Source organism: Rhipicephalus microplus, chromosome 4, assembly GCF_043290135.1.
Source record: "Rhipicephalus microplus isolate Deutch F79 chromosome 4, USDA_Rmic, whole genome shotgun sequence".
Taxonomy (NCBI): Eukaryota; Metazoa; Arthropoda; class Arachnida; order Ixodida; family Ixodidae; genus Rhipicephalus; species Rhipicephalus microplus.
Genome location: NC_134703.1, coordinates 165112909 through 165125329, shown reverse-complemented (window position 1 = coordinate 165125329; position 12421 = coordinate 165112909). Strand labels below are relative to the sequence as shown.

Here is a 12421-nt window from a genome sequence, read left to right as displayed (position 1 = left end):
GTGATCTCATGACCTCTCAAGCGCGAAGCTGTGTGCGAACTTCACCTTCTCAGTGCCCCATTAAGAAAAAAAAAAAAAAAAAAAGGAAAGCTTGGAGGACAGTTGAGCTTCGCCGTCAATAGTATAGTATGCGATAGCGTAATAGGACCCTGTTCGCATCGCCGTTTCAATTTCTACCCCCCCTTCAGTTTTCGGCAGCTTATTATGCCTTCAACAGTGCAGACACAATGTGCAATAAGTGCCCAATCACGTTTGATAAATTATTCTATCATTCACATAACGTGGACTAATACAAAAACACACATAACGCAACTCGTTAATTACTGTTTCATTCGGCTGTCTGCGATAACCCTGCGTACGCACACTGCCAATGAACGTTAACCGCGTCCGCAGATCCATAAATAAGGCCCCCTGCAATCGTCAGTGCCGGCACGGAGCCAACGAAGTCTCCGCGTGAGCGCGACCCACAGAGAAAGGAAAACATCTCCGAAGATGCGCACAATTTCTCGAATGCAAAACTGCCGTACGCAACGCATTTCATCTGAAGGCGAGGCAGAGAGGGGAGGCGCCGTCTCGACGGTCGCACCGGGCCACTGAACACCTACCAGTGGCCGGGGTGGCCGCGGCGCCAACGTGGCGGCGAGGCCCCGGCGCCCGCCTGTCCCGCTAGTGCAGTCAGAAGGGGCTAGGGGCAGTGGAACGAACGAAGCGGCTGAGCCGGATGGCATGGCAACGTCTTGGGTTCCGGCGGGTAATCATAGCGGCCGCCGTGTAGTATACTGAAGCTGTTGAGAGCGTCTCTATCGTCGTAGCTTACGAAAGCGCGTTTTGAGTGCTTGTAACACATTACTGAGATTCTAACCGATGTCTCAGCGTCTCCTACACATCATGGCACACAAATGAATGTGCAGGTGCGTCGTAATTGCACTGAGTCATTGCCTTTTTGTGGAACCTACCGACTCTTAAAGAAAGCGACAATTGTTCAGCTCGATTGTTTATTGAGTAACCTTAGTACACGTAACGCTACCTCAATGTTAATATTCATCATCGGCCTGACAACGTCCACTGCAGGACAAAGGCCTCTCCCATGATCCACCACTCAACTCGGTCCTGTGCTTGCTGCTGCCATTATGTACCCGCGAACTTCATAATCTCATCTCCCCACCTAACTTACTGTCTCACCCTAACCCGTTTGCTTTCACTGAAAATCCGGTCAGTTATGCTTAATGACCAGCTGTTATCCTGCCTACGCGCTACATGCTCGGCCCATGTCCATTTCTTCTTCTTGATTTCAACTATGATATCCTTCACCCCGGTTTGTTCCCTGATCCACTCCGCTCTCTTCTTGACTCTTAAGGTTACAACTACTATTTTGCTTTCCATCGCTCTCTGCGTCGTCCTCAATTTAAGCTGAACCTTCTTTGTAAGCCTCCAGGTTTCTGCTCAGTAGGTAAGTACCGGCAAGATGCAGCTGTTATATACCTTCGTCTTGAGGGGATAATGACAATCTACCAGCCATGAGCTGAGAATGCTTGCCGAATCTTCTCCACCCCACTCTTATTCTTCTAGTTACTTCAGTCTTGTGGCTCGGCTCCGCAGGTACTACCTGTCCTAAGTAGACGTATATACCTTTTCCAACTTCAAGTGCACTGCCACCTATCTCGAAGTGCTGTTTTCTTTCGAGGTTGTTGTTCATTACTTTCGTTTTCTGCCGGTCATTTTGTAGATTCCGAGAGAAGGAAAGCGGGAAAAGGGGAGACAAAATTTGGTGGGCAGGTGAGATTGGGAAGTTTGCGGGTATGAAGTGGCAACAGCAAGAAAAGGACCGAGTTGACTGGCGAAACAGGGGAGAGACCTTTGTCCTGCTGTGATGATGATGACTATGTGAATGTAAAAGTACGTGGGTGAGTGCACCTGAGTATGGGTAGGCATAAGTATGAAGGTGAATTCTTATGTGAGTGCGGAGGTGAGTAAGGGCCTATGATCTTGAGCAGGCGTGAGTATGAAGGTGAGTGAGTAACTACGAGTCTTAATTGAGGTGCACGAAAAATTGAAGTACAAAAAGGAGACACCTGGACACGGCGCGCTGTCTCGAGGTGTCTTCCTTTTGTACTTAAATTTTTCGTGCACCTCGGTTAAAATGAACTACCAACTCGCCCAGCAGCCCGTGTTTCTCTAAGAGTGTGAGTAGTCGTGAGTATGAACGTGAGCCATGAACAATGAGTGTGAGTAGGTGTGAGTATGAACGTGAGTGACTGTGAATAGGTGTGAGTATGAACATGAGTGAGTACGAACGTGAGTGAGGGCCTATGAGTGCTAGCTGGCGTGAGTATGAACGTGAGTGAGTACTCACAAGTGTGAGTAGTCGTTAGTATAAACGTGAGTGAGGGCCTAGAGTGTGAGTTGGCGTAAGTTTGAACGTGAGTGAGTATTCATGAGTATGAGTGAGTATGAATATGAGTGAGTACTCTGAATATGAGCATAAGTGAGTATGAACGTGAGTGAGTACTGATGAGTATGAGTAAGAGTGAGTATGATCGTGAATGAGTACTTTCAGTGTGAGTAGGAGTGAGTATGAACGTGAATGAGTACTTTCCGTGTGAGTAGTAGTGAGTATGAACGTGAGTGAGTACTCTGAGTGTGACAAGGAGTGAGTATGAACGTGAGTGAGAAGGAGTGAGTATGAGTAAGAGTGAGTATGATCGTGAATGAGTACTTTCAGTGTGAGTAGGAGTGAGTATGAACGTGAATGAGTACTTTCCGTGTGAGTAGTAGTGAGTATGAACGTGAGTGAGTACTCTGAGTGTGACAAGGAGTGAGTATGAACGTGAGTGAGAAGAAGTGAGTGTGAGTAGGCGTGAGTATGAACGTGAGTGAGTACTTTGAGTGTGAGAAGGAGTGAGTATGAACGTGAGTGAGTACTCCGAGTGTGACAAGGAGGGAGTATGACCGTTAGTGAGTACTCATGAGTGTGAATAGGCGTGAGTATGAACGTGAGTGGGGGCCTATGAGTGGGAGTAGACGTGAGTATGAACGTGAGTGAGGGTGAAGGCTGAAAAAATTGTGGTGAGTATGAGTGAGTAGTCTCTCAAAGTGCCAACCTATGCTTACAATTCACCTCCACCAAAAAAAGTGACCTTCAGAAATGCGTAGCTCCAAATGCATAAACTTATTGTGCAACTTTGTTGGATTATGATGAAAATGCTAACGTTTTCTTGATAATATGATATATACTATTCGAACTTTTTCTTTTGCAATTATGAGACCAAGTCACAATTCATTTCTAACCTCAGACTTATTATTTGCCCACCTCTAGCCAACACGATGCCCCACTTTCCAGTGTTACACATTGTTGTGTTTTAATAAAGAGACTATTCAAGAATGCGGTTCAGTTAAATACCTCACTTGTAGATGTTCTTAGCATAGCCATCGAATAAACATGAACCATCACAAGCGATTCAGTGAGATACACACCTCTTCCAATTTTGAAGGAGTAAAGCAGTTCGCCGAATGGCCGGAATGCGGTTTCTTTCGGAAGTATCGACACGAACTCATCTATGTTCGTGTGGACGCCAGATGGCAACTTCTCCAAGACAGTTTTGAGCACATCATCAGCCTGGAAGCAACAGAAATGCTGCGGTAAATTTTTTTAACCAGCGGACATGCTTTTCAAGTTTAAAAGGAGTAAACAGCAGTTATTCAGGCATTCTAGCAATATCTGCACTGCTGATGACTCACTATTACAATCAATGGAGCACAAGAAACCTGGACACGCAGCTTAAACCGGGATATTTCAGGCAATAACGAGCGTAGCCGGCTTATGCACGCGACAAGAAGTAAACAATTACAGCCTCAGAAATGCAACAAAACAATTACAGAAATGTAATCAATTACTGTTGCATTAAGTTCCTTCAAATTCTATTGTCATAAAACAATAACAGAATTCTACTCAAGCTATGATTAACTACTGTAACTTGTATGATAGAGAGAACACTGAAAGCTTACTGTGGTTTATGTTATAGTATAGTGTTCTACCAACAGGAGGAGTTGCTTCAAAATGTAGTTGTTGCCTATTCTTTCACATTTTGCAGTTTAGAGGTCAGCTGCTATGCATTAAACAATATTATATGTAAAAACACCTCGCACTTCAGCTCACGATTACGCAGTGCTTAGACAAAGCTGGCACTCGGCATTGCAGGTAAGGCCAAGAAAAAGGAGATAAAATGGCCTCTGTGTAGACTCCCCAAGACCCTACTGTCTACGGAGTGCTCGCATACTTTTTGGGAGAACTGCTCAAGAAGACTGGTTAAAAGTTGATTTGGGAGAGAAAAAGTAATTGATAAACAATAATCAATTAGAAGGAAAATGTGTGTGAATAATGTTAGCCTTGAAAATACACTATATTACAAAATTACAAGAAAATGTATTTGACTAGAACTACTCAATTACTAGTAACGTGTCACTTGAAACACTGGAGGGTAGCGACGGTACACTTCCTGCTGGTAGTATAGTAAAGTTGTGACTTTTTCAGAGATGTGCATTTACAGTGTAGTGCTAACAGTGACTGCAAAAAAAAAAAAAAAAAAAAAACTTGCAGCAACGTATCTTAATATTTTTCAGTCTGCTGCCCCTAATGTCCAATCAACTGATGCAAGTGGAGTTGTGTCCACCCCAGTCGGACAGTCCAGTATGAAGTCTGTAATGCTCTAGGGGCTCCACACCTCCACCTAACTGATTTAACACTGCTCTTTTGTGAAAAGGGAAAGTGTTAAACCTGTGACCTCAACTCGGATAAAGTAATACGGCGCCTGGGATTCTGTTGGGTGACGTGAAAGGAAGAAACTTCTTGATGACATCGATGGTTTTTCGCAGTAGCATAGTTTGCGGCGCAGTATGGAACATCATCAGCGTACTTTTAGGCCGTCGCTCTTTTTCAGATCGATCTTCTCGGTGTAGGACATGCCGAGGTATGGAGTCAGCGAGCAGGATCCATAGTACAGTTTCACGTGCAGGTCCCGGTAACCAAAGATGCTTTCCCTGAAAAAGTAATGAGAAAAATAAAACGTGAAGGTGAGAAAGATCAGACCAATGAAACTTTTTCCCTGAATTTCTAATCATTGCTGTTGGGTGTTTCATTGCTCAACTTTTCAAGACACATTCTTTCGTGAATTTGTTTTAGTTATGCAGTGCCCTTGCTCTATAATTATGCTTCACTGCAGAATGATTTTTCTTTTGAATGTATATGCCAGGATCATTTTGTAAGTGTATGTTCTTACTTCAAACAATATTGTGAGTGACTATATTATTAATTTCGCTCTTTGTATTAACAACTGTTACCATCATATCTGTCTGCCATGAAGTGTTGGCTGCTTTCTGAAATTGTCATTACAGTAGCTTCTAGTCCGGACTGCAACCATGACGTATTATGTTTTGAGCCCGATATTACAGCCCCCGAAGCTTCTTCATAAACAACCTGAATGTTCGACTTCTCTGCAGCCAAACTACGCTGCAGGCCATGGTGGCTGGTAAAGTGTGTGTTTATTTAGACCCATAGTAAAGAATCCAAAATGGTAGAAATAAATTCAGGGTATCCCACGACAGAGTGCCCCCCCCCCCCCATCATAAGCATATCACAATATCAGCATGATAAACTCCAAATGTCAATTATCATAAACCATTAAACACTGCACATTTCTAACTAGCCGAGTGGCTCTAATTTTTCCCAGCAAAGTAATAAAAATAACAGTGCTAGTAAACGTCTTTCGAAATGTTGTGAACTAATATGTATGTAAACTTCTTGTTTCTGTAAAGAACCACGAGCAAGTGACAGAAATGCAGCAGCGAATTAACACAAGGGCAAACAATGAAGATATGACCTTCGCAGGAGATCTATATTGGAATGAGAATGTGCAGACGTCACCAAGCTTTAACAATTCTTTGTAGTTAACTTTTAACGGCTCAACTCGAATGAGACAGTGTCAGCAATACTGGGGGCTTGACGCTAGAAGGTGAAAAGGCAGCAATTGTTCACTCAAAATCACCATCAGCTTCACAATGACGCACCTTGAGTCCCAACAAATCTTGCTAATAATTGTAAAGCTAGCTTCACTACAAGGCAGTTTGCAAAAGTATTGACTTTTTTTCTTTTTGCACAACACTTAGTTAACATCAATGCGACTGCCTGCAAGGCTGTGTTATCATCAGTATGCGAAGCAAACGTATGGATCACTCACACCTGAGGAGTATGCAATGGGAGTGCTAAATTAGCACTCTCCGAACTGCAAAAAAAAAAAAAAAAACGCATGAATGCGCTGAAGTGCGACGCCTTCTGAGCTTAGCCAAATGGCGATTTCTGCGGACTGCATTCAGAGGCACAAATCATTACATGGTGATTGCCACGTTGCTTACAAAGTAGGAACGAGTGGGGAAGAAAAATGAACTTCATTGAAGGAGAGAGTTGGAATCACATCATTCTTCCGGAAGCCGTAGCTCTACTGCAGGCCATCGTGTTTTGTCTAAGGGTCAGCTCCTTAACTTAACGCGCCCATTATCATTTGAAGAATGTTCATAATTTCTTTTCCTATGGATTAGATTTTGGATCCTCACCATCTTCCTGCTCAGGATCTAAACCCAAACAGTGACCTGATCCCCAAATGAATCCGATAAAAACAATGTGTGAAAACCAAAAAAAGCCACCAGCAACACTGTCATCCTGTATATTGGTTAAGCTCATTAAAACTTACGAAATGGACTTGCACTGAAAACCACAACAGCAAGTTCAGACTCACACTTTGTAGTATTTAGCAAGTGCTTGAATCAAATCCGCATCAGACCTACCAACTAGCAATGTCCAAAACTTGCGTATATCCATAGGCGTGCACACAAGGGGCGGGTGCGGGGAGCACAAACACAGCCCCACACATTGACATAATAGGAAGGGAGGGCACTTTGACTCGAGAAGGAGGAAAGTCTGCCCCATTCATTGACCTAATAGACTTTTTTACTGAAGACCCCCTGGTTGCTGCCATAGTCCTCACTGGGCTGTTGTTAACATGTATGACCCACCCAAAATCGACTGCCGAGGGTGTGACGTCGGCTTTTTGTGCTCCCGTGCAAAAACCAAGAAAGGAGGGGACCCTGCTCTCCTGTTAAAAAGGTCTATAGGGAGGGGGGCACTGCAACAAACTTTTGCCCCCCCCCCCCCCAAGAGAAACCCTGTGCACGCACGCCTATGTATACTAAGAGAAGCGAAGCATGCAATCAATTTTAAGACTTCTCCTCAACATAGACAACCTAAAAAATAAATGTGCACTTTATTACTGACAGTTAGCCTTTAAATGCAGAATATAAGCAAGAGCAAACTGTAACAGTGGAGATTGCCAGGCCACACATTATTTGTTCACAATGACTTTTTACAGCTACTTCATTACTAACTTTACCTGTTTCAAGAACATGATTGTGAAGTCTTTTTTGAGAGAAATTCCCCTCTGACATGTTTTTTTTTTCACCATTGAACTTTCAACGAAAGGGTCTGAGATCTGCCCGTGAAATTCTTTCGTGAACAGACCCTATGCTTTGTCAAGCTAGGCATATTGTAGAAGTGGCTGAAGTTCATAAATGTTACATAAGTTTAAAGATATACCTTGAGGCTTTTACTTTTGCAAGGTAACAAAGAGGAAACCTACACTGTACGTGATAGTTGGGCAGTAGTGACAACGCTCAAGCGACAATAAAGATTTAGGCCATGATGTTTTGAGAGAGAAGAAATAGAAAAATTATGCACCAATGCTAGCGGCGCTTTGTTATACAGTACAAACAGTTAAGGCGGCTTGAGACTAGGCGTGCAAGGCCTGAAGAAAGTGCACAGCTCGGCAGCCTTCTTTCTCTTAGTTTTTTTTCTTTTTTAAACTTCATTTTATCTTTCTTCTCTCTCTATCTATTTTCCCCCTTTCTTTACTTCTTGCATAATTTCTGCTTTTTTTTTAATTTTTATGCGTGGTTTTGCCTGCGTTCGCCAAGACAACATACGACAGCGCGATCCTCTGAAGTGCTCTGCACTTATCACTTTCAAGGCACCCGCACAAAATGCGGGAGACTTCTTGGCACGAGCGCGCGCTCAACATGCTTCAGTGCTCAATATGCTAATCATGGTTTTGACGGCGTTTTGTGCCAAGATACGACAGTCCGGCCAACTAAAGTTCTCCGCACTTAAAATTCACTGTCATAAGATAACATTTACAACCAGTTGTTATGACTCTATAATGCAATTTTGATAAGGGAAACATTAAACAGCGGCTGGTTGCAGGTGTTATATTATGTAAAATGTAAAGTAAGATTCGCCGCATTTAGGGCCACAGAAGGCGTAAGGATAAGAAAGGAACTCGCAGCTGAAAGAGGTGTGAAACGTGCGTCGATGTGCAGCGCGGCGATTGTTTCTGAACACAATACATGCACGCCAAGCGATGCTATGGAAACTACCCACGCCGGCTAGTCCACGCAACCGGCAAAGTCAAGGTAGGTGCGAAAGCGTGCTTCCTTACCCTTCCCCGAAGATTTGATGTGACATCTCCGGTTGAAAGGCGATGTCATCGTCTTCGATGTCGTCCGTCGTCATAACTGGAACGATTCCAGCACAGCGTTGAGTAAAGGTGCGCCAATTAACAGCGCCAGCTTCTTACCCAACTTGAAGTGGACAACATCGTTCGCCGAGACGACGTAGGCCTCCAGAGCCTCTTTCGACAAGGAGACAGCTACGAGCAACAAGAAATCACGATTGTTCAGCACAACAACAGCAAATATAGATCACCGGCAATGCCGCAGCTGGCAAGGAGAAAAAAAAAAAAGTGGACCCGACTAACTTTCTACAATTGTTTTTTTTGAAAGTAAGAAATAGTACATAATCGCTGAATATGCAACGACTCACGTTGCATACTAATTAATAAGCGACGCATACGCAGAAGTGAAGACTTGCTCGCCCAATTTAAACGTTCGAAGGTAAACGGCGTAGTTTCAGCTACTCCCGGACGCAAGTCCGCGCTAGCGCTTTAGGTGAAGGTAAATGCCACAAATATTATTACAATCAGAACGACGTGCAGATGCGTTTAGAGTAATAATAGTGATTTTGCGTGTTCCCGAAAGTGTCATTGTACGATTAGTCCCACACTACGCGCTCAGGCGGTGCCTTTACACCGCCAACACGGCACTACAGGTACTCACCCGCCATTTTCATTGCTTGTTTTCCCGCCGAGTCACGTTTCGCGCATTCGGAAATGACGTCCCCTCTTTGAGTTAAAGTCGGGACCAATCGCGTCGCGCCAAAGATTTGTCCAATGGGAGCGAAGAATGCAGACTGCTGCTTCCCCTTTCACATCATGGCCACTGAGAATGCTGAAGTGACCTTGCTGGAAGAAAAGGTACGGCAAAAGTTAGGATGTTTAGCTCGTGAGGATAACGAAACCGCCTTGCGTTACACTTTCCTTAGTTCGTGTTCCAGAGTTATGCCTGTTTTTTGTTGCATTCTTTTTGTTTTATCCTGCGTCTTTCTGTATCTAGGCCGGTATGGAAGATTACGGTCTCTTGAGCTTGCTCCTCAGCCGTGCATCATGCGAGGTATGATATTGAAGCCCGGTGCCGGTGAAAATGTTCTTGCTTTCTTTTGTTTCGTTGTTACTCATCGCTCTGTTTCATTTCTGTGTGATTGCTTTAGCTCACCCCTATGCTTAGCGGACTCGCGCACTAGTATTTATCCCGAACGTGTCAGCTCTACGGTCAGTTACGCATAGTTCTCTGAATACACTCCGCCGCCGCTCACCCCAACATCCCGATGCTGAGAGTGTGACCGTTGTAGGAAAAGGACGTTCGTGCCGCTAGCGAGCGTCCGTATTTTACGACTGCTTCACATATGACTTGCTCGGAGCTACTGCAATCGCTCCTCGTCTTATCTGCACCTTGCTTCGCTGACGCTTCATTCATATACATATGCTGCTCTTTACAATTACACGGCGTTGTAGGATGACCACGAACTGTGCCACGTTTTCTTTTCTTCTGCAGAAAAAAAAAAAGGGCGTAGACCACGCGTAGTATACATCGGGTCGATGAGTAGCTCCGTTGTAATTCGTTGGCGAGAATTTGAAAGCGCCGATGTTTGTAGTTTAGGTAGATAACTCTAGTAAACTATAGTAACAGCTATGAATTTTACGTTGTGGCAGCAACTTTCAGTTGATAACGCATTGGAGCATAATTCGTTTTGCATTCGTTATAAACATCGATTGTCTGTCGTGGAAGTTATTCGAGAGAAGTGGGATTGGGTGGTGTCACAAGAATTAAGTAAGTTTAGCTTGAGTCAGTGGCTGGGTGTTTGTGACGCGCTAAAGAGACGCGTATTCATAATAATCTCGTATCATAACTTAATTGTTTGTACCGAACATAGGCTATGAAATCTAAACAGCTAACGCTTCATTAAAGAGCGCCGCGATTTTTTGTTTTCTATTGAAACCAACTGCACGCTACTACAGCTGATTGTGTCCGAAAGCGGTGAAATCGCGGCCTGTCAGAGTCATCTGTGTTGTTTCGAATTAGCTGCTCGTGAAGACATCTGCACATTAAGTTCAACATAGCGCTAATATGGCAGTCTTGGTATATGTCATTTGTTACTCTGTATTATCAAGGTCATTTCAAGAACTGTTATGTCAGGAGCAGCTGCAGCATGTCTTTGCCTGCTTGCAAGTGTGCACATCTCGCAGCATTGGGCAAATTGATCAGTCTTTAATTCCCAGACATGTGTGCAACTATTTTTTGAAGGTATGTCGGTCATGGGTGCAATGACAGGCTTGCAAAACAACCTATTTGAGCTCACACTTTTATTTTTGTTACTATTTAAGATTCTGACGTTGAAAAGGGCAGTCATTAAAATAGCCTAATGTTGATAACAAGCTGTCAATTCAGCAATACAGCACGTCCTTTTTTTTTGCTTGTTTTTTGGAGGGCTGTTACATGTCAGCGCTGTAATTTGTGCAAATTTTTCAGGTGAGATGCACGCATAACTGCATGCATGAATTCGTTACACTGTGTAGCGCCAGCTAAGCTCGCTCGCTCTCATTCACTTTCCGAGAGCTACTAGTTCAACAATTCAAACTTTTTTTTTATTATACTTGTGGTGCATTGCAGGGAAGCCAACAGTACATACGACGAGCTGACAGTGACAGGCTTCGTGAGGTCTTTGATAAGGTGAGCGCATAAATTTTTGTTGTGTGTATGATAAGATACTTGAAGCATAACGAAGAAAGTTCGCAAGGAACCAAGGACTTAGGGATGGACTAGAAACCCGTAAATAGTGTCAAGATGGGAAGTGTAAATTATAGAGCAAACTGGCGGAGCCGATGTTCTAGTTGATATAACTATTTAGAGCAGATAGGTTATGTAATGTGTAGATCAGATAAGAAGTAGCCGACCAAGTTTGGATGAAGGGTACCAAGGGAAGGAAACAGTAATCAGGTCCACAAAAGAGGATTAAATTATGAAAGGTAAGCTCAGGTGGTCAGCAATAATCTATAGTTTTCCACCGCTGCCTGCGTCATAGTAAGGTCATACCTTGCCTTGAGAAATGCATGAAGTTATTCAAACTTACTGTGCTTGGGATGGTTATGACCAGGTACGAACCAGAAGGTAATTTGAGATTACTGACCGGTACTTTATTTCGGGTGTGTATTTAGGATAGGCAGATCAAGAAAACGTGTTTCGTTATTCATCGACCTGCCTATGTTTTGTGCCCTGCAGTACGCCAGTGTACAGAAAGATGGCAGCAATTACATGACACCGAATGACTTCGTGCGAGGCTTTCTGGGCCTGTACGAGGGCCCCCAGTATAACCAGCAGGCGGTCAACATGCTCGGAAGCATTCTTGACACTTCCAAAGATGGGTGAGGAGTGTTGCATGTAGACTAAACATTCTGCTAGGTCGTTGTGTGCTACTTTATTCCAGCATAACCCATTTTTTAAATCTTTGGGGGTGAAGTTGACTTGCGACATTCCTGGCATGAATTCGTCCGGGTTAGGCATTAAACCAATATCAGGCTGGCAATATTGCACGCAACTGTATTGACAACATGCAATCAATAATAAAAGCTACTGACTGATTGGTACTTGTGGTCAGTCTGACACACTCCTAACAGCTGGTTTGGTTTAGCATGTCTGACTTCAAATGAACTACATTGACATTGGCTACACAGCCATCTTTTTGATGCATAATACTGCTATGTTCATCGCTGCTTCAAGGATTTGGTGTTCTCACTTTTTTGTTTTTTTGGACATGACCCTTTGTTTATTTGTTTTTATGAAAAAAAAAAGTAGCATTCTGGTGCTAGATAACAAGCAGATTCTGATAACCAAAGTATGCGATGTAGGCTGATAACTTCAAATGCAT

The 12421-nt window shown here is 43.6% G+C and overlaps 2 protein-coding genes across 8 annotated transcripts in view; one reads left to right on the top strand and one right to left on the bottom strand.

Annotated features, from left to right (window-relative positions):
- Positions 1–9288, bottom strand: part of Hat1 (histone acetyltransferase 1) — a 54823-nt gene extending 45535 nt beyond the window's left edge. The window contains exons 1-5 of one of the 6 annotated variants that reach the window (XM_075891736.1): positions 9217–9288; positions 8679–8750; positions 8541–8616; positions 4914–5037; positions 3475–3616 (exon numbers count right to left, since the gene is read on the bottom strand). In XM_075891736.1, the coding sequence (XP_075747851.1) occupies positions 3475–3616; positions 4914–5037; positions 8541–8616; positions 8679–8750; positions 9217–9229 (427 nt within the window). In that variant the 5' untranslated portion in view covers positions 9230–9288. The other 5 variants (XM_075891738.1, XM_075891737.1, XM_075891733.1 and 2 more) reach the window with 5 other exon arrangements.
- A 26-nt stretch (positions 9289–9314) lies between these two features.
- The window catches only part of aralar1 (calcium-binding mitochondrial carrier protein aralar1), a 48934-nt gene continuing 45827 nt past the window's right edge, over positions 9315–12421 (top strand). The window contains exons 1-4 of one of the 2 annotated variants that reach the window (XM_037423556.2): positions 9315–9413; positions 9553–9609; positions 11167–11226; positions 11776–11918. In XM_037423556.2, the coding sequence (XP_037279453.2) occupies positions 9330–9413; positions 9553–9609; positions 11167–11226; positions 11776–11918 (344 nt within the window). In that variant the 5' untranslated portion in view covers positions 9315–9329. The remainder of the gene's footprint in view (positions 9414–9552; positions 9610–11166; positions 11227–11775; positions 11919–12421) is intronic. The other variant, XM_075891731.1, reaches the window with a different exon arrangement.